The sequence below is a fragment of the Miniopterus schreibersii genome (assembly GCF_964146895.1).
Source record: "Miniopterus schreibersii genome assembly, chromosome: 20".
In the NCBI taxonomy this organism is placed as follows: domain Eukaryota; kingdom Metazoa; phylum Chordata; class Mammalia; order Chiroptera; family Miniopteridae; genus Miniopterus; species Miniopterus schreibersii.
In genome coordinates, this window is record NC_138122.1 from 7,846,926 (window position 1) to 7,874,251 (window position 27,326).

At 53.7% G+C, this 27,326-nt stretch overlaps 1 protein-coding gene across 1 annotated transcript; it reads right to left on the minus strand.

The window, feature by feature from the left end:
• Nucleotides 1–1,879: 1,879 nt before the first annotated feature.
• ADAMTS15 (ADAM metallopeptidase with thrombospondin type 1 motif 15) lies at nucleotides 1,880–26,855 on the minus strand. Its single transcript, XM_081123030.1, has 8 exons — nucleotides 24,961–26,855; nucleotides 14,587–14,719; nucleotides 14,124–14,291; nucleotides 13,624–13,907; nucleotides 8,527–8,704; nucleotides 7,334–7,515; nucleotides 7,053–7,228; nucleotides 1,880–5,272 (listed from the first exon to the last, which is right to left on the minus strand). Exons 1-8 carry the CDS (start codon nucleotides 25,915–25,917, stop codon nucleotides 4,501–4,503), a joined length of 2,850 nt encoding a protein of 949 aa, XP_080979156.1. The 5' UTR covers nucleotides 25,918–26,855; the 3' UTR covers nucleotides 1,880–4,500.
• Between the last annotated feature and the right edge of the window lie 471 nt (nucleotides 26,856–27,326).

The following is a 27,326-nucleotide window of genomic DNA, read 5'->3' on the forward strand; positions in this document are numbered from 1 at the left end:
AAATGTAGGTGTCCTGGGGACCCTCAACTTGAGACTGGCGTCTGAAGTGGGGGCTCCTTATGGGTCCGAGCCTTTGAACCTATGGAGCCTGATGCTGACTCCAGCTAGTTAGTGTCAGAAATGAATTAAATTACAGGACACCAGGCCCTAGCCAGTTTGGCACCATGGTTAGAGAGTTGTTCTGTGGACTGAAGGGTCCCGGGTTCAATTCCAGCTAAAGGCATGTACCTAGGTTGCAGGCTTGATCCCCAGCCCCAGTCAGAGCGAGTGCAGGAGGCACCAAATTGATGTGATGTTTCTCTCTCCCTTCCACTCTCTCTGAAAAGCAATGGAAAAAATATCCTCAGGTGAAGATTAAAAAAAAAAATTATAGGACATCCAGTTGGTGTCTGGAGAGCTGGAAAATGGGTTGGCACAGGGGAAAAAACCCCACACATTTGGTGTCCAGAGTGTTGTACGCAGAGAAAGTTTTCCTTTATCCCTAAACCGACCCATGGGAACTTTTCCTTAGAAAGGTTTTATTGGCAATGGCTATAATGGAAAACAGAAGAAATAGAAAAATAACAAGCCCGGGAACGTGACAGCATTTTGTGTGAATTTACAAGGATCTTACAGTTGCTGACTTCTAGCTGAGACACCAGTGCGAACCCCTCCAGATCCCTCCAGACTTCCCCGTGGGCTCCTCGGCCTAGCTCCTCCCTCCACCAGAACCTTTACCATGCACTGCAGCCCTGCCCACGCCCCCACTCGGGACCCCTCACCCTGACCCCTCTCAGTCTGCAGCGGGCTCCTGAGAAGCCCTTGTCCCTGAGGCCTCGCCCTGCAGGAAAGGCACGAGGAGGAGGCCCTTCATCTCTGATCCGCAGCTGACGCCAAATAATCGTCTACCAGAGTTTCAACCATAACTGTGCCCAGAAACCCAGACTGTTAAAGCCAGAGCACCCTAAAGGAACATTCCATACTGAACCCGCCTTTCTCACCTCGCAGATAGGAGATGGGATTCCAAGAGAGGATCTCAGATCTGAGACCAACACATGGCTGGACTCGCAGTTGGATATTATTTAAAAGGCATCCCGCCCCTCCCCTCCCCATCGACTTGCTAATACTGTCAAACCAAACCAGAGCTAGGAAGCAAGAAACATTCTCCAAACAGAATGGAACTTGCCCTGCCCGGCCCAGGGGGGCTCAGTGGTTGAGCATCGACCTAGGATCCGGGAGATCGCGGTTCGATTCCCGGTCAGGGTACATGCCCGGGTTGTGGGCTCGATCACCAGTTGGGGACGTGCAGGAGGCAGCGGATCAATGACTCTCTCATCGCTGACGTTTCAACTTTCTCCCTCCCTCTCCCTTCCTCTCTCCGAAGTCAGTAAAGATATATTGAAAAAAAAAGAAAAGAATGGGACTTGCCCTCAGGAAACTTGGGGTTTCCTCCTATGGCATGTGCCCGGGTGCCCCTGCACGGTGGACCCTCTGGCCTCTCTTGCGCCTCACCCCTCACCATGGTGCAGCCCCGGAGGCCTTCCTGCTCCTGCTGGCCCCAGGCCCCAGCATGCTGCTCCACTGGAAGGCTCCTGTCCCCTTCAACAGGCGCTGTCCCGATCTCAGCCAGGCTTTCCCTGGTCACTCTACCCCAAACCCCCCACACTCCCAGACCTCGGTTCCCCTCCTTAGTGTCAGCTCATCTCTTCGTGGCACTTGCCGCATCTGCCACTCTGCCGTCTCTTTGCCTGACTCCTCAGCTAGCTGCAGGGGGCAGGGGGTGGGGGAAGGGACCGTGCCTGTCTTAGTTACTGTTCTATCACAGCCCCTGGCACTGTGGCTGGCACACGGTGAGTGTTCAGCTGATGAGATGAAGTCACAGGACACGGGTTTTAAATACTTACAACTTTATTAGGAGTAGGCTGTTGTCCCCGCAGCAGCCAGCCCCCCCGTATACACAGTATACACAGCCCGGCCAGTACCCAGGTCCTTCCATCCTTCTGCAGTACACGGAATGCAAAAGAGCCAGACGCGGAGGGGGCTCCGTAATGACAGTGTCCCGTGCCTTCCAGAGCCGACTCCGGGCTGGAAGCACACAAGTCTCTCTACCTGCCCTCAGCCCCCCCACCTCCCGCCAGCCTGGCAAGGCCCATATGCTTGACTCCTCCGATCAGTGCACATGATTGTCAGAGGAGGTGGAGGGCTCCTGAGCCAGGTCCTTCCTGGTCCACACCCCACAGAAGACGTTCCTGGAGCCCCCAGAATGTTCCTCTTCTTCCACTGGACGTGAGTATTGGGCACTTTTTATTCCGTCACTAGAAACCTGTGCCTTGAGGTTCATCTGTGCTCAGCCTTGGAGAACACGGTCGGATTAGTGAAATGGTCAAAGACAGGACAAACCTCCCAAGTTGTCTTGGTCATACATCTTTTAAAAACGAAAAAGAAAAACATCATGACAGGAAAGAGCATCGAGACCCAGCTTGTGTCAGGAACAAGACTGGTTGTCCCTCCTTGAAATGATTTGTAAAGCTGCTCTGCTTGGAGGCCAAGCACCCTGTTGATGGAAGCCCCCTTCCCACCCACCCCATCCCCTGCCCATTCCACACAGCCCCATGCCACCCTCTCCTCGCCGAGGATGGGGGCACCAGGCACAGGGCACAGTGCTGTCGTCGGCTAGTGGGGTCTGCATCGGGCCTGGCACCCTGGGCTCCTCTTAGCCCTGCAGCCCGGCAAGTGCTCACTCCTGCATGGGGAGGAGTCCTCCTCACTCTGGTCCCTTGCCTCCCCAGACTGCAGCCCTGGCCCCCAGACCTGCACGCCCCCTGCAGGAGCTCTGCTCAAGGCCTAAGCCCAGGGTCAGACTGGGAAGAGAACACCATCCCAGAGGCCTGCCTGGCTGGCTGGCTGTTTGTGGATTCTGACTATTAGGGGAAACCAAATAAAAGACACTTGCCCTGATGTCACCTCACAGAAGTCCAGGACTCATTGCCTACACTCAGAAGCAGAATCTTCCATGTACATACTGAGGCAGCTGAACTCTCAAGAAATACCCTACTTGGCCAAGGGATCTAAGCCCAAAACATCTTCCCACTTGGAGCTCTAGAAATGCCCTGGTTTCCACTCCCCTAACATGTCTCCAAGATAGACAGGTCTCCAGCAGTTCCCACTGGCGGTTCGCAAGGCCCCTGGGTCAGGTGACTGATTTTTGGTTCTCCTGAAACCTGCTGCCGGGGCGCCTGAAGAAAGAGACCCCGTCTGTGTGTTTGGAGCCGCAGTGAGTAGCCAGATTGTAGAGAGCAGAAAGCCATGCACCCAGGCTCTTCGTGCCTGGGCAGCTCAGTCTACCGAGGATGACAGCCAGGTCTTCTGGAAGCACCAGGGTAGGTTCCCAGAGAGCACAGCCTGAGGTAGCAAATAGTGAACCCCGTTTTCCAACTGCAGAAACCACGGCCTGGGATGCAGCGTGACATGCCCAGGCCAGACTGCATGGAGCTGGCCGGATGAAGACCAACCTGCAGGCATGCGCATTTTCAGCGCCCAGCCCTCCTGGGCAAATCCCCTGACAACTGTGAAGGTTCTCTGAGGCAATGCAGAGCGCGGGCATCAGCCTGATTTACACCTGCCTTCCTGGAGGAAGAAGCATCAGAACTGGGCCTCGTCTTCCCCATCCTAGGGTGACATTCCCCCCAAGCTCGGACCCAGCCATGACAGCAGAGCCCTCTAGATCTCTCCCCAACCTCCCTGCTTCAGCTACAGAATCCATCTCCCCTTATAAGTCTCAGCATTTTTAATGGTCGGATCCCTCTTGAAGAAAACAGTGGGCTCCCTACGGATTCCTTTCCCTTCCTGCAGAGCCTCAGAAGACACCTCTGTGAAAGCACCCCCCCACTTATCTGGTGGCCTGAATGACACAGGGAGAAGAGGTGTCTCTTTAAAGAGTGGCCCAGAGGAGGAGGAAGCGGAGAAGCTCAGGACTCCCTTATACATCCAGCTCTTTCCGAGAAGAGCCCTCCAGGCTGCAGGCACGCCTCACCCCACGCTCCCCCAGCGCCTGCACCCCCAGCCCATCGGCATTGTTCAGTCCATGTCAGAAAAGGAAAGTGGGCTAAAGCACCTTGTTCAGAGACGGCTCAGAGCTCCTAGGGCCCCCCAAGGGTGCCAAGCTGCTGGGCCACGGCTCTTCCGGCAGCCTGTGGCCTCCCTGATGCGGGCCAAGGTCCCTGAAGTTCTGCCTGGGGGTGCCCATCCTCCGGGTCACTTGGAAGCTGGGCCCCAGCACCTCTTGCCCAGCACCCGCACCTCTCAGCCCGTCCCAAGACTGGGCCCGGGAGGAGCCTGGTGTGAGGTAGACTGTGTTAGTTACTTAGCTCCCCGCCCAGGCCAGGGAGTAGGAGCGAACCGCTCACTCCCACCCATGATCCTTGTCCCTGGATGTGGTGACATCGCGGCGTGGGCCCCTGGCCACTGCCCTCTGCCCACGGCTCCAGCTGGCCAGACACTGGCAGCACCCATGGGTCCCACTCAGCAGGGGCGCAAGATGCAGAAGTCCAGTTCCTGGGGCTTCCGGCGCAGGTTGCACTGGTCCCGGGCCAGCAGCCGCCCTCCGTGGCCCACGCACTTGAGTGGCCGTCTCTTAAAGCCCCGGCCGCAGCTCTTGGAGCAGGGCGACCAGGCGCCGAGCTCCCAGGCCGGGCAGGGGTCCCCACAGGCGCGCGTCTCCGCGGGCCGGTGGCTGGCGCTGCAGGCGGCCGCGCGCGGGCCCGGGGCGCCCCTGCAGACCACCGCGCGCCTCTGCAGGCCGCCCCCGCAGCTGGCCGAGCAGGGCCCCCAGCTGCCCGCCACCCAGCGCGCGGGCGCCCGGTCCTCCGGCTGCTCCACTTGGTTGGAGAGGCTCAGGACGCTGTTGTGGAGCACGGAGGATCCCCGGGGGTCCTTGGAGTGGGAGGACTTGTCCTCCCGAGGCTCTTTGGGCAGATAGAAGGAATAGCGGACCCGCGGAGGCGTCATCTTCCCCACCGAGAGGACCTCCACGGTCAGGGGCTCCAGGATGGGCCGGGTGGCCTGCAGGCTCTCCACCGCCATGCCCGTCCCGCTGTAGCGGAGCACGCTGCCCTTCACCACCAGGTCCCGCTCCAGCGGCGACACCACGAAGTGCCCGTTGAGCAGGTACTTGCCGTGGCTGTTCTTCAGGGCCAGGTAGTTGTCATCGCCAATCAGCCCCTTGTAGCCGCGCTGGCGGATGTCGATGCTCGAGGCGCCTGCAGGGATGGCCACCACGAAATTGTAGCCGTGCCTGCGGTGGGAGGGGACCGTGCGTTAGACAGAGGCCTGCACGTGACGGCCTCGATCCCTCTAAAGTCCTATGATTCCCGTTCACAAAGCCTGGGTAGGTCAGGAAGATGGCAGAGAAGAAAGGCTCACCAGGCTGCCTCAGCCAGGGCGCCCGGGCCATGGAGGCACCCGAGCTGCAAGGTGGGAGGGAGACTGTCTTCAGGTCACCTAAAACTAAGTTTGCTGGCTGTATCGCCTCGTGGCCTTTTTTTCCTTCAGTACAATTATATTTTGGTGAATTCTAGCATGTGAGTAAAAGTGGAAGTGTTGGAGTCAGAGGGATCCCTGCCACACGCCTAGCTGTTGGCCTGAGATAAGTTGCTCAGCTTCTCAGTTTCCTCCCTATAGAAACCATCGTCACACACACCTCATGGCATTGTAATTAGGACGAAATAATCTACAGCACATAAAGCATGAAGCATAGGACCTGCACAGAGCAAGCGCTCAGTGGATGTCTACAGGGAGGAGGGAGAGGAAATGTTTGCAGCCCCTGAGTCCAAGGCTGGGCCTCAATGCAGAGGCCCTGGAGTCGGGGACCCAGATCAAGCCTTGGCTGGGACACCAACTCCCTGGTGGCTTTAAAGTCAGTGTCTCTGGGTTCCAGTGTCCTCCTCTATACAATGAGTAGGTTAAACTAGATGAAAGCAAAGGTTCCTCTAGTTCCCATAGGCTATGAAAGGAACACCTGTCATTTAACCAATGGAACAAGTCTGGAGCTATAACCTTTAATTCCTCACTTGCCCCCTCCCCTGCAGACCCCTGTGAAGGACAGCCTAGGACACCATCTGCCTGCAGTGTCCAAGTTGCCAGAGTTGCCCACTTAGGGGCTCAGCAGAGGGCCCTGTGTCCAGGGGGGCAGCTGAGGCTCCTGGCCAGCCATGTCTGCCCCTTAAATGAGACCCAGGAGCTCTGCCTGCCCTAGCTGCTCCCAGAACATGGGTCAGGACTTTGGAAGGAGCACATTCCTCTGGAAAATAAAAGGGAATGTGCTGGACCTCAGAAAGCTCAAGCTAGGGAGCCTCAGGCTCTGGAGTTGGGAAGGGAAGAAGCCCAAAGACATTTCTTCAGCAGGTCCCGGCACAGGTCTCCCAGGAAGGGGCGTTCCTTCAGTCCCAGCCCCTCACACTGCCTGTCTCTACAGTTTAGTGCCATTCTCACCTCACTCCGGTCTCAGGGCCTCGGGCTTAGGGAGAAGGGGAGGCTGTCACATTTTGCCTCCAGTATAGTTATGTTTTGCTACCACCTTTAGTTATCATCATAAACATTTAGTGAGCATTTATTATGCACCAGGTACTAACTCCCTTAATTCTCACAACAGCTCTACATGAAATATATTAGTGACATGCCCACTTTATAAGTGAAGAAATCTATTATTCTAGAGCGTGTGTCACTTGCCCAGTGTCATCCGGAATATTGGGAACCGAAATGTGAACTCAGGTCAGTCTTACCCCGGGACTCTAGACAGACCCTAACAACTCTCTGCCATCTCCCTGAGTAGCATCTCCTGTTGAGTGGGGTCCTCCTGAAGCATTCATCTTTGCATTCATCTGTTTGCTGAATGAATGGATGAATGAATGAATGTCATGCTCATAGAAGAGTGTGAGTGGTCTCCACAGCAAAGGTACTGGTCAGGATCTGACATTTTCCCCACTCGAACTCAAGTTTCCAACACCTGGGAGCAAGGCCACTCAGCCCTCCTCTCCCCTGGACCCTGGCCACACCCTCCAGGGCCCAGAACTCACATGGGCTTGGTGAAGAGTCCTGTCACCTTCTTACAGCTCTTATTGTCTCCCCCACACACCCCACACTTGTCGAACTTCTTCTTGGAGCCCAGGTGTCCGTCGCAGCCGGCCTTGATGCACTTGCCCTGGACGCAGACTGAGGTTGAGTCAGGGGTACACAGCGTGCCGTCCACCACCTGCAGCGCCCCCAGGAGGGGAGAAAAGGAGAGAGGGACAGCTCAGCTGGATGTTTCCCTGAAGGCCTTGAACCTTCTCTGACCTCCCGGCCCAGGCTCGCTCACCTTGGGTGCCAGCACGTAGAAGTAGCCGGTGCCGTTGGCTCGGCAGATGAGCTTGCACTTGTCCTGGGGAGACACGCCTGAGTACTTGGGCACCCATGACACAGTGAGGGTGAGCCGGTTGGTGCTGTGGTTGTAGCCATTGAAGGCCTCACACTGTTCCTCCCGGAAGCTCTTGCCAGAGGCTGGGGAGGGAGAAAGCAGGTGCAGAAAGCTAAAGGGAGGGGCCAAGGTGGGGGCAAAGTAGCTCAGCCTCCCATGGCTCTAAACAGCCCTTCCCCACCCTCAGCTGAGTGATCCTCAGCACTGAAGCCACCCCATCGAAAGGACTAAAGCCGGCTGGGACCACCGGATGCAAGGCATGGACAGTAGGCATCTCCCAGGCACTGTGCCACCTTCCCCAGGAATCTGGCCTTACAGCCAGCCAGCTGTAACAGGTGTCCTAATCCTCTGTGCCCTCGAACCAACCCTTCAGCAGCCTACGGAAGCTATTTTCAGAATGTTATTAAATGTATAAAATAAATCACATAGATTATGAAGGATACCAATTATATTGATATACAATTACCAATACATTTGAAACATATTGTGATATATGTTCTTTTTAACACATTAAATTAATAAGACTCAATAATGAGTCTAAAACGACTGCAACTTCAAAATAGAGACAAGTACAAATGGCATTTTGAGAAATCTGTGAGGACTAAAATGTAATGTGAAATATCCATGACTTCTATTGGTGACAAAGTCATAGGTAGGGCTACTACTCAATTTTGGATAGAAAGATTAGCAAAAATACTAAATTTCTAATTGAAGGAAATTCTAAATTTTAATTTAAAAAGGTTAGTAAAAATAAAGATGTCATTTTCTTCCCACCTGAGGTCATGGGCCTTGGGTAATGAATTCCTGCTTATGATGATGGGCCTTGGAGTACGTAACCAAGGGGACTTCTAGTGTCTCATTCCCTTGGGCCATCTAGCCTCCCAATCTAAGCATCCGGAACAAGCGCCCTTGCCCAGGGAGTAGACAGAGAAGTTATCCTAAAAGGAATGTGCACCTGTGCATCCCTAGGCTCCGGCCTAAGGTATAGAACCTTGATGGCAGGAACTCTGTGGCCATGAATGACCCAGAGTGGGGGCTGTGACCTCCAGCCTGGCCTTCCCCAGGCCCAGGGCAGCGCTGCCCTCCCTCCTCACCTGAGCTGGGGCAGGGCTCCAGGCTGCAAGATCGGTACTTCACCCTCACTCCCTCGCAGTACTTGCCCCCGTTGGCAGGGGTGGGGTTGCTGCACTGCCTCCTGGCCAGCTGCACTCCCCCGCCACAGGTGCGGGAACAGGGGCCGTAGGGCTCCCATTTGGCCCAGGAGCCATCCACCTGTGAGGAAGAGTGTGTTATGCTCCTGCAGGGGTTGGGGTGCCACACCCGCACCCTGAGCCTGCAGAAGAGCGACATGGTACAACCTCCACGACCCCATCCCGCCGGAATGAAGCCAAATTCTGCATTCTCCTCTGCCCTCACCACAGGGGTGGTCTTGAGCAAGTAGAGAAACTTCCTAAGTTTCACATCCTTCATCCACAAAAACAAGGCCACAATACTCAGGTGTGTAGTCACACAGAAGATTTAAACGATGCAACGTGCATGAAATTCCTAGTGCTGTGCTTGCCACCCTGCCCGAGTTCAAAGCTTCTCCTTATCTGTTGTTAGTGTACCTACAAGTCTCTAAACCTAAGGCATGGCCAGTCCCAGCCTTGCCAGTAAACCACAGATACCTGGATATTCTTATCTGTAAATGTTTATCTGTCTGTCATTCAGACTTTTCATAAAACCAGACTGATCTTACCCTCAACAGGGAGCTGCCTTTAAAAACATTTCACTATAAGCAGTCCCAATGCTGTGCTAAGAGGAGATGCACATAAGAGACTGTTAAGCAATCTTAAAACTCTATTTGGCTTTGGGCTGAATTATGCAGTGTTGTCTTATTTTTAAGAGGGTGGAGAGGGGATAGGAAATTTATAGTCTTCGTGATGTTTTTCTTATGATGACAGTAAAGTGAGTTTTTATCCCCTGAGCACACATCAGTTGGGCAATAAAGGAATCAGCCCCGTTGAACAAGCCTGGGATTAAAACGCAGTCACAGATCATCCAAAACCACTAATCCACATGGAGCTCATCAGAAGCTGGCTGCGTGCAATATAAGAGCTTTCATTTATGCATAGATGCAGCATATTTATTCTGTCTGTCCTTCTGTCAGTTCTTGCTTCATTGTGTCACTATGACTATTCCATCCTGTAGAAAACACTTGCCCTCAGCCCTGCTTTCTCCTCAAGCTGGAGCCCCACCATTCCATCCTTCCACCCTTTTACTCTAGGAGAGCCCTCGGTGTCTGCTTTCTCCCTGCTCCCTGCTCAGCGCTGGCAATGTGGGTCCCGTCCCCATCATGCCATGGAAGCTGCTCTCCCTCAGCAAGGACCTCTAAAGACTGAAAGAGCCTGCGTAGGCCCTGCCATCTCCAGTTTTTCCGCAATTATTTAACATTGTTTCTGTGGCTTCTGACAGTTTTTTGCCGGGAATCACTTCTTCCCACCCATCCTACAGGGAGCATTCCTCAGGCTCCTCCCACATGCCAGTCATTCATTCATTCATTCACCAAATATTCGATGAGTTCCTTCTACCTGCCTGGTACCATCTGCGGTAAGTCCTCTCCCTCAAAGCGATTGCATCCTAGCAGGGCAAGGTAGACAATAAAAGTAAGCCTGTGCACAGAGTGTCAGGTGGGGCTAAAAGCAGGGGGGGGAAGAGAGGTGGGAAGGAAGGGCCTTGGAGAGCTGGGCTGCTCTGAATTATAAGGGGTCACAGAGGCCGCACTACTGAAGTGACATTTTTGCAGAGGCCTAAAGGAAGTACAGGAGTGAGCTGTGCAGAGATTGGGGAAAGAGCATTCCACGCAGAGGGAGCAAACGCAAAGACCTGGAGAAGGGAGGTGCCTGGAGTGCTCCAGGATCACAGAGCGAGAGAAACAAGAGAGGAGGAAAGTTAGGGCTCACTCATTCTAAGAGACAAATAAAGCCCCAGAAGTGGCATGACCTGGCTTACATTTTAAAGGCTCCCTCTGGCTGCTATGGTGGAAATAGTCTGTAAGCAGATCAGTCAGGGAGCAACCACAGTAACCCAAGGAACATGTGATGGAGGCTTGGACCAGGGTGACAGCAGATGAGGTGGTGAGAAATGGCTGAATCCTGGATTTATTTTAAAAATAGAGTCAATAGGAATTGGTGAGGTATTGGATGTGAAGTGAGAGGTAAGTGGCGTTGGTATGAGCAACCGGAAGATGGAGCCAAAGCAGGTTCAGGGAGCTGATCAAGAGCTCAGTTTCCCAGATGTTGAATTTACAGTTTATCGGTTACCCACATGGAGATGTCAAGATCCAGTGGGGCCTGTAGTTCAGGAGATAGGTCTGTGCTGGAGATACAAATCTGGGCATCTTCGACATAGAAATACAAATAGTGTTTAAAGCCAGTGGTCTAGATGAATCACCTAAGAAGTTAGTGTGAGTGGTGAGGAGGGCTGGGGACTGAGCCCTGGGGCTCTCCGACTTTGGGAAAGCAAGGGCATGAAAAAGGATCCATAAAGGAGACTGAGACAGGGCAGGCTGGAAGGGAGGCTGAAGGGAGGCGGGAACCAAGAGACAGTGAAGACATCTCCCCAGGAGAGAAAGCATCGCCGTACAAATGCTGCTAACAGTCAGGCAATGTGACTTTCGCCACATGGAGGCCATTTCTTGGCCTTACTAAGTTATTGTGGAGAAAAGGTGGGAATGAAAGCCTCATTGGAATGCACTCCAGAGAAAAATAGCGAGACAGGAATTGCACAGAGCAAGTTTATACAACCCTTTCAAGGAACTCTGCTGCAAAGGGAGTCAAGAGATGGGATGCAGTATGCGGAGAGGAAGCAGGATCATGAGAAGTTCTGGGTGAGACAGGACACATTACAGCAGGTTTGTACCCTGCTAGGAATGATAACTCAGGAGGGGAAATCTGACACTGCAGGAGAGAGGGAATTGATGGAGTGCTTTCCTCAAATGGATGAGAGGGGACAGCATTCCAGTGCAAAGCATGAAGCCCGGCCTCAGATGAGAGCATGGGCAGGTCATCCGCCGTCAAGGAGGAAGCAGAGTTATCGGCACAGAGGCAGGTCGGACGGTGGATGTAGTGGTGGGAGTTGGCAGAAATTCTGATTATGTTATTGCTTCTTTTTCTTAGTGAAATAGGAAGGTCTCTGGCAAAAGTGAAAATGAGGAAGAAACAGTTGGTGATGGGAGGAGAGAGGTGACAGTGTGAAATACTAGTTTAGGAGGTTGAGAAAGCGAATGAACTAGAGAAACAACATCTGATATGACTCCTGGGCAGCATTACAGGCCCACCTAAGCTTCCAAGTCATGAATTTAAACTGAGACCAGTGAGCACAATTGCATTCCTTCCCCAGCCACATCCATCTATACTGGCACAATCAAGGAGGTGAGAGTCAACAGTGTATGTGAAGGAGTGACTTTAACAACGAGCCAGGGAATCCTAGCTCAGTAAAGAGGTTGGCGAGGGCATGAGAAACGTGAGAAACAATGGCAAGATGGCCAGATCAAAAGATTGTAGGTCCAGACGGGATTGAAGAATTGTTGGAGTCCAAACACTGAAGGGAGGGAGCGAGAAAACAAGGCCTTGGTAGCCAGAGTGTTCTTGCAGCTGAGATCACTAGGGGCTGCTGTGATCACCAGAAGAAGCTTGCGTTTGACCTTGGCTGACGAGGACAGTGTCCATGTGAAGGGCTAGGCTTCAGTTGAAACAGGGTGGAGAAGAAACTGTTTATAAAAGAGGTTGAAGATATAGTGGACTTTGCCGCTGATGGACTGAGAATTCCAGAAAGCATGTGGAAAGGTTGTGATTCTCGGATCACATTTCTGTATCTAATATCCTCCTGACTCATCTCAGGAGCAGGAGCTGGCCAGGGCCTTCTGGTCTAAATGCATCAGCCTGGTGGTCAAGGCAACTGCAATCCAGCCCCAAACCACCTTCCCAAAGATGCTCTGACAGAGCCCTCACCCATCCAACGCTCCAGCTTGTCCCACGGCCCTGACTTGGCTCCGTCTCTGCTCCATCCCTCCTTACTCACCCCTTCAGGCTCTCTTCAAATCTGACCCCTCATCAGTGTTTGCAGACCCCTCTAACGATCACTAATCTTCATCGCCTGTGCTCCCATGGTACATTTTCATACTTCTGCCTCAACACATCACACGCACCTCCCTGTCTTGTGTTAATTCCACTTCCAGCTTCCCTACTGGCCTGTGAGCCCTCTGAGACATGGCCCAGTTTTATTTGTTTTTCTGACCACCACTGCATCTTACATAGCTCCCTGAACACAAGGGGTTGTTGCCTAATAAATGGCTTCTGTTTAATTAAAATATATATTCCCAGAACACAGAAAAAGATTTGACATAATTCTGTACCACACCCCTCTCAGGGCAAATTGCTAAAATGCCTAGTGAATGCTTTTGATTATATTGCTCCTGGGTACACACAGCCCCAAACCCAGCCTTCCTGCAGCAGGGTGGTGGTGGGGAGGGGGTGATCCTCACCAGGATCGAGGGAGCAGAGGGGCTTCCTATTCCTGCCTGGGAAGTACAAATCCCTTTACTGTCCCAACCGAGAACCTGAAGAAAGTTTTTATTATATTCAGAGAATATTTGGGGTTTTAAATGTGTTCTGGTTGGACTGCTATTCAGGAAAAATAAAGTTTGTTCAACTGTGGTTCAGCTTCAAAAAACAAAAATCACAACTGAAACTGATACTTGGTTAGGGACGTAGCAGGTTACTGGGGCGTGCCCAGGGGGCTGCTTCCTCTCAGCTCTGAGCCTTGCTCATCTCTGCCCATAGCTCCCTGAACACGGAACACACTCAGAAAGAGCTGATGAGGGAAGGAAGGAGCCAACGAATGAGCAACTCCAAATATCAAGTGTTCAGCTTTGGGTCCAGGGCTCCTCCCAGGTGGGGCGAGGTGCAGAGCTCAGCGCTGGGACCCCTCACTCTGGTTGAAGGGTTTGCCCACCTGCCTAAGGCCTCGCCAGGCTTTCTCACCTACACATCTTTTCTCTCCAGTCTTAGAGTCAAGAAGGTAACAGAATCACAGACAGGGAAATCGAGGCACAGCACAGCAATGTGATACAGTTATGGCCCCACAGCAAACCTGGGTTGAGACAAGTTCCCAGTGGAGGCCCCGGAGTCTACCCCCTCCAGCATACTCACCTTGTACTTATTGAGGTTGTGTCTCTCCACACAGGTCCCCTTGAGGCAGAACTTGCCGTCGCCGCAGCTGGTGCCATCCGCCCAGGGGAAGTGGCGGGTCTGGCACACCATCTGCCCCTTGGCCTTGCCCGTGCACCACAGTTTGGTGCAGTACTGCATGTAGGGACAGGGCTTGGAGCCCACCCCAAAGGCCAGCTCGCACTGCTGGCTCAGGGTGTAGCTGGCACCCGGCAGGTCCTCGGGCAGGGCGATGGGCTTGCTGGGCTGGTCCAGGAGGCAGTCTCCTGCAGGGAGCCAAGGGTACTCATGAGGGATGAGCTGGGGAAGGTGAGGCTTGGCTAGCCCAGTGTCTGAATGCAGCAAGGGGCAATGGAATGGACCCGCTTCAGAGCCACCTCTTTGGGGTCATGCACACTGTGGGTAACAAAGGACAGGCCCCGAGATGTGGTGAGCACCGCCAACCCTGACACTGGCACTCCTGCTCTGTCGCCCTCGCTTACCATGCCCACTGTCCAGGAAGTCAGTGATGATGGCGGCGCTGCAGGCTGACCAGGGGTTGGCACGGTCGATCTGGATGAGCGTTGGGGACATCATGTGGTTGGCTTGGAGTTTCCCGAACACCTCCTCACACACTTTCACATTGTCATGGGGCATGTTGAACACGTGGCCTGTCCGGTGAGGCAAGAAGACTCAGTGGGCTGTGCGGTTAGAAGGCATGGGGGAGGCTGGGAAACTAGGGAGCCCATGTCAATGGTTTTCAGGCCGGTAATTTCTACGTATTGATAGGTGGCTTAGCAGATGTCCCCAAGATCATGTTCTGAGAGAGGATCCCTAAGGCTTCGGGACATGAGAAAGCAAAGACATGTCCATGTGTCTCCCCGCTCACCCCGCTGAGCACCCAGGGAACCCAGAAAGACCCGGGAGGGGAGCTCTCCCTCCACCCGAGAGCCCCTCCAGCCTTACCCAGCTCGTGGGCAGTGGTGAAGGCTGATGGGAGCCCATCGTCCTCGATCACAGAACAGCTTCTCTTGGGGTCGCACATGGTGCCCACATCAGCCATGCCCAGCGTGTCACAGGTGGTGGCCCCACACAGGTCCTGCCAGGCAAGGGAAGCAGAAGCCAGCGGGAGGTTAGAGACTGTGGCAGAAAGGCCCTGAAGGGAAGAGAGCATTCCAGCTCATTCCCGGTCCAAGCTAAGGGGGGCAGCACCTTTGCAGCCAGGCCCTTTCCCGGGGGCTGTGGGGCTATTCATGGAATGGACCGGGCTGAGGGGGGAGGCCTCCGAAGACAGCTTGTGGCTCACAAATCCTATCCAGGGAGAGCCTGTGGGAGGAAATGAGGAGGTACAGAATTAAACTGCAGGGCCACTGCTTTATATAGCACTGGCCTTCCAGACCAGAAAATCGTGGTTCGCACAGCCAGCGAGTCTCCGGTTGTGCCCAACTGAGGCAGGTGGGGGGAGGCAGGCAGCTCTCCAGCAGTCAGCTCTGTGCAGCCTCGGTCTTGAACGGCCATGAATTAAGCTCAGACGCTCAGCCACAGGGTCACTGGCCATGGACCCTCCCGTGCCTGCGATCTGGCCTCCTTGGGTTGGGAGGAGGCAGAGGGAGGCGAACACAAGCCCCTACCCAGACACAGGCCACTTGCTACAGAAGCTCAAGGGACCATGGCCTCAATGGCTGCTAGGAAGAAAAAACGAATTAAGTGGATTGTGACCTAAGCAGGAAGGTCCCTCTTTTACCCTGAAACGTAACTTGCAACAGGAAGTAGGGCCTCTAGCAGCAACCCTGACGGGAAGCACTTCCAGCGGGTGTGGAAGGGCAGTGGGGCTGCTGGGCGGCTGTCTCTAAGAATGTATTGAACATCGTGGGCCAGCGATGCATGTGTACCTTAAAGGCCCAGGAGTCGGAGACAGAATAAGACCCTTGCACACATTCTGCTCCTCTTGAGGGACACTGTTGGACCGGAGATGCTGGCATTCTCCTCTCTCCATCTTTGCCTTTCACGTCTAGGGCATTTTACAGCTGACAAGGAACATTGCATGCGTCACCTCATTGCAGCCCCACAACAGTCTTTGGAGCTGGATATAATATTATGCCTATTTGTCAAAGGTGGAAACTGAGACTCCTGATCATAGTTAGTCATGGGGATGATTTAGTAAATGCTGACACTATGCATGCACTTCACACAGGACCCTGCAGAATCCTCAGAACATCCTGCTGGAGTAACGACTATCATTATCATCACCTTCCACTCCGACTATCATTATCACCTTCCGCAGGCAAGGAAGCTAAAGCTCAGAGGGGTGCATGTCTCGGGCAGAAGCGTGCCCTCGGGGTCTGGAACAGGCAGTGCTCTTTCCCAAACCTCGCAGCCAATTGCCCAGCAACTCCTGAGCTAATGCTCCAGAGACAAAGCTGTGCGTGTTCTCCTCTGGGAGCCACGGTGTTTACAGGCACACACACACAGAGCTGCTCTCAGCTTTGTTCCCTTGAGGGCTGTGCATGTGTGTGCAGGTGCCTGCTGACATGGGGGAAAGGTGAGGTCAGGTGGCACAGGAGGAAAAGTGGTCATAGTACAGAAAATCAGCAAAATTTAACCCGACGCACTCAGACATTTACCACCTGAGCAGTCAAACTTGGCTTTCCATGGTCAGGTGATAGTCACACCTCCTAATGAGTGAAGTTATCCGGCCAGAGAACCTCCGGGGTGACCAGGCTGAACCCACAGCCAAGGGCGAGCGAAACGCATGAGCAGCCTCGATCTGCTGTCCTGTGCTGGCACATGGCCTGCCTTCTACTGCTGGGAGTCCCACAGGGTGAACCTCAAATTCCCTTCTTGTCCAACGACCTTTCCCCCCCCAAAGGCTCATGTCCCAGAAAGTTCTCCTTCCCCAGGATTCTGAAACCTAGAAGAGAACCGCTGCCAAGACTTGGGAGGGGAAGTTCACCTGACAAGCAGTCTAGGGAACCTGACAGCTGGGGAACAGGAGTAAATCATATGGACCAGCTTGTGATGCAGCTAAGGGCCCACGATAAGGAAGGGGCATAAGGAAGGGGGTTGGGCAATGGGACCCATATGTCCCTGGATGCTAGAGTACAGAACCCCCTAAGGTGGTGGCCTCTGAAAATTCTAGCCTTATGGTCAGAGCCCATAAGACAAGCATGCCACACTGCCCTGGGGCCACCACGTACACTCACTGTTGACCTTATGAGGGAGAGGGCTCAGAAATAAAGAGCCTGGATCTGGTCCTGGTCCCATCTCCCAGTAGATGCGTGACTTTGGGCAAGTCGCATCTCTCGTCAGGGCCTCAGCTACCAGCACTGGGGAAGGGCCCATTCTCACCTAGAACCAAGACTGTACCAGGGCCTTGAGCCTCTGCTCCCTCCCCAGTGCCAGGGCACTCAGCCCCTCCTGCCTTCTGGGTTGAGAAGGAGCATGGAGAATGGTATACTTTCAGAATGGAATACCCCTGAAGATGATCTTGTCTACTGACCCATGAGGTATAGAGTGAAACTGACTCACAGAAAGTGAAGGCCACCCATGTGCAAGTTCACAGTCCTATCCCCTCTGCTCACCAGAAATAACTGGAGCAGGTAGGGAGCTCAGACCAAGGTCCAGGCAGCCACTGGAGCTCAGCTGCCCTGCAGCCGCCTCTGTGCTGGGAGGTCCTCAAAGCCAGAGCCTCCTTCCTCTGAGGGAGGGTGGACTCTCTGCGGAGCAAAGACAAGCAGCTGCAGGCCATTCCTGGCCAGGAGCAACCTGTTCTTTCCATTAAGAAATCCCAGTTTCCCTGGATCAAACAAGGGGAACAAGGAGAGAGCCGGCAAATTTCCTGAGGGTCAGGGTGTAGCTGAGAGCAACTGTCCTAGGGTAACCAGTTCCTTCATTGTGGCAAGATGCAGCTGTTTGGGGTCAGAGGCTCTGCCTGTCCCTCTTCCCCTGGTCAGTGCTGGGCCACAGTGCAGTGAGCGCCTGCAGGCAGTGTGCAGGGCCCACTGGGGCCTCATTGGTGGCACTAAATGGCTCCACCCTCTGGAATGAACTCAGATGCACTCAGACTGCTTTAACCTCTTCAGCTCAGGCTCTTGTCTCCATAAATGGAAACTGCTCTGGCTCTTCCCGCCTAGAAAATGTACACACTTCCCAGCCCAGTCCCTACCTGCCTCATGATTTCTGATAATTTGTCATTTCTCCTTGTAGCTGCAGCTGCTGTCCCAGATGACCCAGGAATCATCTTGGGTAAGAGCTTAATCCTCGTGGATTATTCTTGTCTAACTGACCCTTTCTATAAAATAGTTTAAAGATTGGAGCCACAATTTGAAAATAAATAAATAAGAAGAACATCTTGCAGTGGCCAGGCCCATTTTATCAAGGCGGCTCCCTACACTTCCACCACAACTCCCAGCAGCACTCTTCCCACCTCCTCTCACTTCCCCTGCCATGTACCGAGGTGCTCAGCATTTTCCAGCAGGAAGGAGAAACCCACCAAAATCAATCGCATTAATTTTTTCTAAAGGGGCAGAAGATACTTGTGTTCTCTGGTAACCGACCTCCTGCTCACATTGAACTCCCGGCCACATCACGGCACCCACTATTACACTCACGGAGCTTCAGAGGCATCCTGTCCTTCTGCAGATGAGCAGACAGGCTCAGTGGACTCAGATTATCACCCAAGGCCGCACGGCTACCAAGTGAAGAATGGGGTCCTGAATCCATGCCTTTGACACCAAGGTCAACACCTGCACTGGTGTTACCACTGTTTCCCATCTGAGTCTCTAACCTGTTTCCCATCCGAGTGTGTCATGCATCACTGTATTTTCTCATCCAACCCAAATTCACTCTCATCCTCGAGGATGCGAGGATCTCACTTTGCTAGAAGGAAAAAAAATCTAGCAAGTCAGTGCTGGGTAAAGAAAATAACCTGCCCTATAACTTCTACGTGCAGATTCTGCCTCACTGGGATATAAACCCCTCAGGGTGGACAAATGGTAAAATAGCAACAGACTGAGATCACCAAAACCCCAAGATCTACCTCAGTGAGGAAGAAGAGGTACCCAAAGCTTGCAAGAAGACCGAACTTTCTCTAGAAACCATCAGTTCCCGAGGGCGCACATACCAAATTCAGCGAGAGTGGCTCACCTTTCCTGAGTTCCTACTATGTGCCAAACGCTGTTCGAGGAGTTTCACCTGTAGTGGCTCATTCGATCCTCACAACAGCTTTAGGAGGGAGGTGCCATTATGAAGTCCCATTTTACAGATGAGACCCCGAGAAGCTAAGTTACCAGGCCAGAGTCAAACAGTGAGCCCAGCTTGGGCAGAGACGGGGGAACAGAAGGAGGATGAAATCCAGGCAGTGCAGCCGCAGAACTGATCAATTCCCACGAACCTGAACTGCTTCCAGTGCACATGCACCCCGAGAATGAATGGGCTGGGGAATCTCAAGAGGGCAAGATTGTGCACCCCACATCCCAGCCCCAGAGCACGGTTATGAAAGGGAGAGGCCAGGGGAGAGGGGACCTGCAGGATTAGGTGCCGAGAGTGCTCTTAGAGCAGTGTCCTCGCCACCTCCTTGGATGAATAAGCCCTTGGCTCCGTGCCCCACACCTGCACTGACACACTGACCCCATCCCTGTTGTGTACTCTGCCCGCTGGCTCCTCAAGGGGCCCCTTCTTTCTCCAGGGAGAAGTCTGATGGCAAAGAGCCAAGATGAAATGCCAGAGGAACCCAGAACTCCCTCTCCCCACCCTGCAGCCTGACAGCCTGCAACAGCGCTGGATTAATGATCCCCGGGGAGGGAGGTGAGCTACCTGAGCGCCGCAGCTACGCGCAGTCCTTTCACTATGTCAGCGCCTTCCTCCTGTGGACACATACTGACAAGGGCGATGTGCAGGGGCCCAGCAGAGGGCCACAAAGGTGTAAAGAGGCTGCCTTAAAGGAGCTGACAGATCAGTGGGACTGGCAAATGCTGGAGTCCACAGTTTACACACAAAAACAGGAATGTCATCAGACAGGTGTTAAGTAAACTTGCAAGGGCAATGGGACAGAATGCTTTAAATCAAGCCTGTCGCAAATGTAACATCTGGCAGAGGACCTGTAGGTAATCATTTAACAACAACAGACATGTATAGTCCCCCTCTGCACCCATGGGGTATACGGTCCAAGACCCCCAGCAGATGCCTGAAACTATGGATAGTAATGAACTCTACATATACTACGTTTCTTCCTAGGCATACACACCGATGATAAAGTTTAATTTATAACAGGCACAGTAAGAGATTAGCAATAAAATAGAACAGTTATAACAATATGCTGTAATAAAAGTCACGTGAATGTGGTCTCTCTCAAAATATCTTACTGTACTCTCCGCTTCGCTTAAAGGGAGTACTTCACAGCATCTCGCTGGTGTGCCTCCTGCACTTTGGGGCCACTCAGAAAAATCAGGGTGACTCGAATACAAGCACTGCGACACCACAGCAATCAGTCTGATAGCCCAGAGGGCTACTAAGTGACTCAGGGCACACAATTTAAAACTTATGAATTGTTTATTTCTGGAAGTTTCCATCTAATATTTTCAGACTGCATTTGACAGCAGGTAACTGAAACCGTGGGTAAGGGGGAACTACTGTCCTGAGTGACTACCAAGGTAGTGATGAGAGCAGCTGCCATTAACTAACTGGGTGCCTACTCTAGAACACTCGGCAGCTTCTCCTTGCAACAGCCGTTAAGTTAGGTACCATCACTGTCACCCTTATCCTCACTCCATGCCTCAAACAGCTGATTCAATGCCTGTTGCTAAAAGTGCCAGCGTAAGGATTCAAACTCGGCTTGCCTGACTCCTGTGTTCTTCCATCTCGCCAATCAACCGAAGTCAGGTGTCAAGGCAAGGAGAGGGTAAGTGCAGAGAGTGATACAGCTACAGAGAGGTTCAAGGAAGGAGACGACAAGACCCAAGGAGGGAGGAAACCTCATTTGCCTTCCTGACTAAACCAGTGTTTAAAAAAAAAAAAAAAGACTCCAGTGCACATTGCCATTGGCTGACCTACCTGGTGTAAGGGAGACAAGCAGGGAGAAGAGGAATCACCCTGAGAGTCAGGGAGAAATCCGACTCCACGCCTTCCTCTCCACCCCCCATCTTCCTCCCTCCCAGAAGGCATGGTCTTAAGTTTCCACTTAGTGATATTTATAAAATATTAAAAATTAAACCTGCAGAAGCCCCTCTCTGTTACTATCCTCCAAGGCCTGACTTGGAAAAAGATCCTGACAAAACTATGATTCTTTTTATTGTATTGGAAGATACGCGTAAAATACATATTATCATTTTATTTTTTAACATTTCATTTTTTATCTGAATATTACATTTCACTGCCATATGGCAACTAGTTTATTAAAGAAAGAACCGGCTTCTATTGCAAATGAGTTTCCAGAATGCTGCTCCACTCTGCACAGTACAGAGATGTATGTATTATATCCCCCCACAAGGCACAGAAGGACCCAAGGCACAGGAAGGTAAGCGCCGAGCTTGGGCTTGTGAGAGGCAGAAAGGTAAGAGTATGAATTAAGAGAATAAAAGAGAAGGGAAAGATGGCAAAGAGCCTGCCTCAATAACGTTCTAAAAACGTCAGAGGAGAGCATGGAAGAAAACGGGGAGAGGAGGAGAGGGAGAGGGGATGGGGTGAAGTGGTACCAAGCGCAACAGAAAAAGTAAAGTAAATGAAAGACCAAGAAGGCAGAAAAACCAAAATTACAAATCCTAAAAAAAAAAAAAAAGTCAGTCCAAAGGAGGAAGTGTCACAAATAGCAAAACAGATGCCTGGATGGAGGAGAGGTGGCCTACATGGTGGACAAGAAGCTTCCTGCCCCCTCACCACCAGCTCCCAACCCCAGGGCCTTTCTGGAGCCCTGTCCCTCTGATGCTTCCCAGGCTCTCGTTTAAGAAGAATGACCCCCTCGCTTGACTTCCAGCGGAGGAGGGGCCAAGCCTCCCCCAGGGTGCTTAATCCACCATATTGTAATGAGCTGTTTTCTTGTTGGGGTCCCTGACATGTGGGGAATTCCTGGGGGCCAGAAGCCACGTCTTACTACTATCTGTATCTCCACAGCCCAGGGTAGTTCCTGGAAATAACAGATGCTCCATAAGTATTAAAAGAATGTACGAGCAAAATGAATGAAAGCCAGTCTGTCACAGAGCTCCCCAAACAGCAGAGAGGTTCAGGGGACAGGCACTGGGCCTGAAGAGAGAAGGGTCTCAGCATGGGATAGCTGGCTCCTGCCGCCCAGTGCAACAGGAAGCCTCAGAAACTTCTCTCCTCGTAGAAGTAAATGTCCACCCAGCAAGCCTGGCTCAGTTTCTGCACAATCCTGGTTCCAATCCTATGCTGACCTCACCCCGCTGTTATGAGGCTGAAAGCTGATCGCTTTAGAAACTCAGATGTGCTCGCTTTCTCCAGGAACATGAACTTTCTCTGAATCTCTAAGTAAACTCCTCAAATTGTCAAAATACTTGTCGTATGATCAATTTTTTTCTCCTTCGTGCACAGGATACTCCCTGGGTCTTGTCTTCCCAATGTTTTGATTTCAACACCCCACACCCCTCCCTCTGCTTGCCAGGCGGACAGCATCTCCCCACAGCCCGGCCCAGACTTGTTTCATGCACAGCAACTCAACTGTCAGTAGAAAGGGGGGCTCCGGTGCCTGCAGGTCTTGTCGCTCTTACCACTTTCCTTTCAGGTACCCCTAGCACCTGGAGCCCCAGGGGACCAAGCCCGGCCCCTTCCTAGCCACTTTCTCTCTGTGGAAACCACAACTAGAGTGTGATCAGTTAGAAAGAGTCACTAGCCTTTTTCAGATTTCTCTGGAAGTATAAAGAAACAGGTGACTCTAAAGGCGTCTATCATTTCCAGGTCCTTTATAAACAAAAGGTGACTTACAATTCAAACAAACTACATATATAGTACATGTATATAGATATGTTCAAATTTTAGTTTGAAATGCATTGATTACGTCAACTTTATAAACCAGATTTAAGCAGAGTAGCTCATGCATGTGACTTAAAAGATGACTACTGACCCTTACAAAGTGAAACAAAAGTCCCTCTTGTTGGAGGGTGGCGGGAGACTCCTCCAGGTTCCCGGAGCCCACATCTGCCTGGGTCTGGAAAGCGCAGCTGTGCGCGCATGTTCTCATCGCATACTGTACCTTCCCGGGGGAGTTCGGGAATGAGCCGTTCCTAAGACTCTGGGAATGCAGCAGGCTCCGAAGCCTGTGCTGGCAAGGAGGTGAGGGAGCGCTGTTTACTCTAATGCGTAGAGCACATACGTGGAGAACGGACCTGCCAACCCCGCCTCCCCGCCTCTGCCTTTGCCCTATAGACGCCTAAGAGAAAGAGAGCTTCTAAAAGTCACATCTTGCTAATCACTATTTCTGACCCAAGTGGTCATACATCTTGGACCCCTTACGCATTGTCAACCTAGCCCCCTGGGGGCCTAGCAGACATCCCTGACAAACAGAAGCTGTCGTGCCGTTTGATGGTTTCTTCCTCAAAAGGCGGATCCTCCTGATGGCATGGCCCATATTCCCAGCAGGACTCCTCTTCCTAGGGCTGTCTCGAAAGGTCAGCCCAGCCACTGGGAAGCGGAGCCTGAGGTCTGGTGCTTTAGAGCCAGCGAGTGACCTCCACAGGGCATCCCAGGTAGCAGATGAACAACAGCTGCTTTGCCCATTAAGATATACTGTTCTCAGCCTTTGCTTTCTTCCCCAGGCAATCTGGCTGCCAAGTTGGCCTGTGTGCAGAGGTCAAGCCACCTCCTTTGTAGTTTCCCCATGACTCAGGCGGTGCTTGCAGGGCTGGGCAGTGGCAGCTCTATAGACCTCAGTTGGAAGAATGAGCGCAAGGAAACAGACTCGGGCCAAAGACCTCCCTAGAGAAACCAGGTGGTGGGAGGGGAAGGCTGGGAAAGGAGGAAGTTCAACTCCAGGAAGGGACTAGCTGTGCCAAATGGGTTAGTGTAGAAGACTCCAGCTCCAGCCCCAAGTGCGCCAGTCCAGCTTCGAGGGGCCATGTGGAAACTGTGGAGACTCAGAGCCCCACAGGTCACCACGGATTCTGTGCCATCCCCAGAAGGCTGTGGCTAAAATAACAAAGCAAGGGCATGGCACAGATTCAAGTCACAACCCCCAAAATCCGAGGGAGCAGGTCACATGAATGCCCTCTTCCTCCCAGTCTCCCGTATCTATGAAATTTTAAGAGTCTAAAAACTTCACAGTACTCCAGCATCTACAAATGTAAATTTTCACAGATCCGTAGCAAAAGGAAGAGCTGCTTTTCTGATCTGCTTTCCAATCCCATTATCCAGTCTCTTTCCAACTAGGGTCTTTAAGTGCCCTTTACTGCACTCACACCACTTCACCCTGCCAGGGGCAGAAGCTGGAGCGCTGCAGTCAAGGGTGCCCATAGAAGTTCCAGTGATTCCAGGTCATGAGCAACCTTGCCTGCTCTGTTCCGCGGCACACATCAGGGCAAACGGGTCACCCTCCACCAACAAGGTCATGGGAAAACTGAAAAGAGATCTCCCCAGCTCAGCTCCAAGTGAAACCCCAAGCTCCAAACAGGTGCCCTAACTAGTCCCCCTGCTCTGAATGCACTGGAAGCCCTTCAAATAGAAGACAGGCCCAGCCCAGAAGGGTGTAGGAAAGGCAGCAATGACAGAGGGAATGGTCCCAGTACTTGAGTCTGTCCTTTCACTGTAACCTACAAAATATCCCAAATGATTCCCTCCATCCCAATCCAGGTTTTCCCAGACCCAGAACAGAGAGGATACCTGAGCATGTTGCCCATGAGAAATGTAGCCAGGCGCTTAACTGGGCCCTTTGGATCACCTTCCAGTTCTACAAGCAGAGGGAGGAAACCTAGGTGTCTGAAGCAACTTAGGCGCCCGGGTAGAAAGGGGCGGACTGTTCCCGCCCTCTCCAGTGCCATCCTCAGAGCGCCCCCTATCGGCCTCAAAGACAAACTGCGGCTCCTGGGCGGCAGCTTCCTGGGCCCCGGCCCCTTGGCGCCGGCTCCAGGAGGCGCTGATTGGCCACGCCGGGCCCACACCTTCCAGGGAGCAGGCGCCCCGCTGACCGCCCACGTGCGTCCAGACGCACGCGAGCCAGGGCTCTGCTGAGCAGAGGAGCGGGCTCTCCCTGCAGGATCTAAAGTGAGAATTGGAAGAGATCAAGGAAACTTGAACTCGGGGGACACTGCGCGGCACAAAGCGCATTTGGAGAGCTAAGGGCAGTGACCTTATGAAAGTGAAGGTATGTAGGTCCAGAGAGGTGACAGGTCAACTTACCTGCCTGGTGAAGAGGATGGCGGTGTCCCAGTACTCGGGGTGCTTGTCGCTCACTTTGTTCAGCTTCTTCTGCCAGGCACAGAAGTTGCGCAGCGTCAAGGCCGCGTTGCCTGTGACCTTGGGCCCTGCGTCGCGGTCTCCGAGAAGCAGCACCTTGACCACGACGATGCTGATGGGGTTAAGAATGCTGGGATGGCGGTAGAGTCGCGCCGCGGTGGCCAGCAGCGTCAGCAGATAATGCTCCAAGTCCACGCCGTGGAACTTGACCATTGACTCGTCCGCCACCACCAGTGTCTCCACGTACCGCGGGATGGACACGAAGCGCTTGGCGCGCCCAGACCTGCGCCGGCTGCGACTCTCCCCTAAGCCGGTCCGCCGAGGCTTGTAAGGGTCGAGAGCCCGCAGGATGGCGGGGTTCCAGCCTGAAGCCACCCCGCAGCGGGAGGTGGGATCCCCGGGAGGCCCGCCAGGGGCGCCGCGGCGCTGGAGGAGGTGTGCGCCCTGGCTGTTGCGCTGCGCCGCCGGCGCGCTGGCGTTGGGCAGCGGGCTAATGACATACTCAGCGCCTCGGTAGCCGAAGGCGCCGCGTAGCCCCCCGCACAGGCTCACGGCAGCGAACGAATCCGGCTCGGCGTTCACGTCCCCGGAGTAAAAGCAACGTCGCAGGTCTGGCGAGTTCCCGGGGAGCCCCTGGAGGGGGACACCCAGATGTTCAGTGGCGAAGGCGGGAGCCAGGAACTGAGCATCCGGCGTCAGGTGTAGGTAAAAGTCCTCCTGAAACGCCGTGATCTGAAAAATGAGCCCCTGATCCCCGGGGTCCTCGGGACCCCGCCGGTAGTACTGGCGGCCGTTGATGTCCGGGTCCAGTCGGATGGGCACCACCACCTCCCGCTCCGGCTCTGAGCCGCCCGCGGGTCCCCCGGCGAGCGCCAGGGTTAAGATGCCCAGCAGAAGCATGGCGCCGGGAGGCGCACACCGGGCTCCCGGAGCGGCCGCCCGCACGCGCACCGGAACCGCCGCCGCTCGGGGCAGCCCGCAGCTCCCAGAAAGGCGAGCGAGGGGGCGGCTCCTCCCGGAGCGGGAGCGGGCGCCCGCCTGCCCGCCTCCTACCTGTGCCTCCCTGCCCAGCGGAGCGCGCCCCTGGAACTTCAGCGCCGTCGCTGTCAAGTGCAGGGACGGAGATTTGCAGCCGAGAACTGCAGGGAGGCGCCGGGCCGCTGCTCCCAACCCCAGCCACTCGCCGCGCCGCGGACCCGGCGCTGGGCGAGCCTATTAAAGGCCCCCTTCTCTTTGGACGGCCCCGTCGGCGCCCCTCCCTCTCTCGCCTCCCAGCCTCCCAAAGCTTGCAGCCCCGAGCCTCCAGGGGCCACCAAAGAACTCGGTCCCGCCTCCGGAGCCGAGAGCGGGGAGGGAGTGGCTTTGAGCTGAGGCAGGAGGCGTGGGCTGGCCGAGAAACCGGCGCTGGAATCTCGGTTCGAGTTTTTTTGCCCTCTAGTTATGCCCTAGTGCCCGACACATGGGTTACTTCTGCCCCGACGGACCTCCGCCCACTCCCTGGGGTCTTAGCCTTGACCTCAAGGCAGTTGGGTTGAGGAGTTGAGAATGAAGGCCCACCACTGACCCCCCTCTCCCAGCCCCTCCTGTTGCAACATCCCTGTTGGTTCTTCATCACAGTGTCCCCCTAATAGACCCAGAACCGAGAATCATCCCTGTAAATGTCCTATTGCCAGAAAGGCAACTTCCCAGGAACACGGAGAGCCCTTCTGAAACCCAGGGCCGCCTCTGCCCACAGCCTGCCCAGGGGGCCTGGAGCGCTGGATGGGTCGGTGCAGATTGTTACATTTCCAGGAATTTTGCCAGCCAGCTGTTAAACACAGCCATTATTAAAAGCTAAATTACGTAAACTTACAGTTATAAATTATGTTTAGAAAGAAACCTCATCACTTCCTAACTGACCATTAGCCTCGGAACCAGCAACCCTCCAGGACAGCCCACAGCTCCCAGGAGAGCGCAGAGGGAGGTAGGAAGGAAATGCTAAGTGGTGTGCGACTCTTCCTCTCCCCACTAGGGGCATCACAACCTGAGCTTGGAATAGATCCTGGAGGGAGTATTTACACCACAGAAATAGGCCAACGCTACCACTCCCGGCTTAGCCAAGGGAGGGGGGCCCTTGTTCAACACTGACCAGCTCACCAGTGCCTGGAGGGGATGTGGAGAATGTGGTTGTCTTCCTGCCAGGGAGGGGCTGAGGGACCAGTGTGCAGTAGAAAAATCAGGGGGTGCTTCACCCATGAGTTTATCTCATTTGATCCTTGACCAAGTACCATGCAGGGCCCTGGCTTGAGAGACTGAGTGCGGGTGGGTGG

Bases quoted from the DNA above. Each gene is read 5' to 3' on its own strand.
- ADAMTS15 (XM_081123030.1), bottom strand. From the start codon at position 25,917: ATGCTTCTGCTGGGCATCTTAACCCTGGCGCTCGCCGGGGGACCCGCG. The intron at 14,720-24,960 runs GTAAGTTGACCT...CTTGCCTGGCAG, and splicing joins CCATCCTCTTCACCAGGCAG to GACCTGTGTGGGGCCACCAC. The intron at 5,273-7,052 runs GTGAGTTCTGGG...CTCCCACCGCAG, and splicing joins GGACTCTTCACCAAGCCCAT to GCACGGCTACAATTTCGTGG.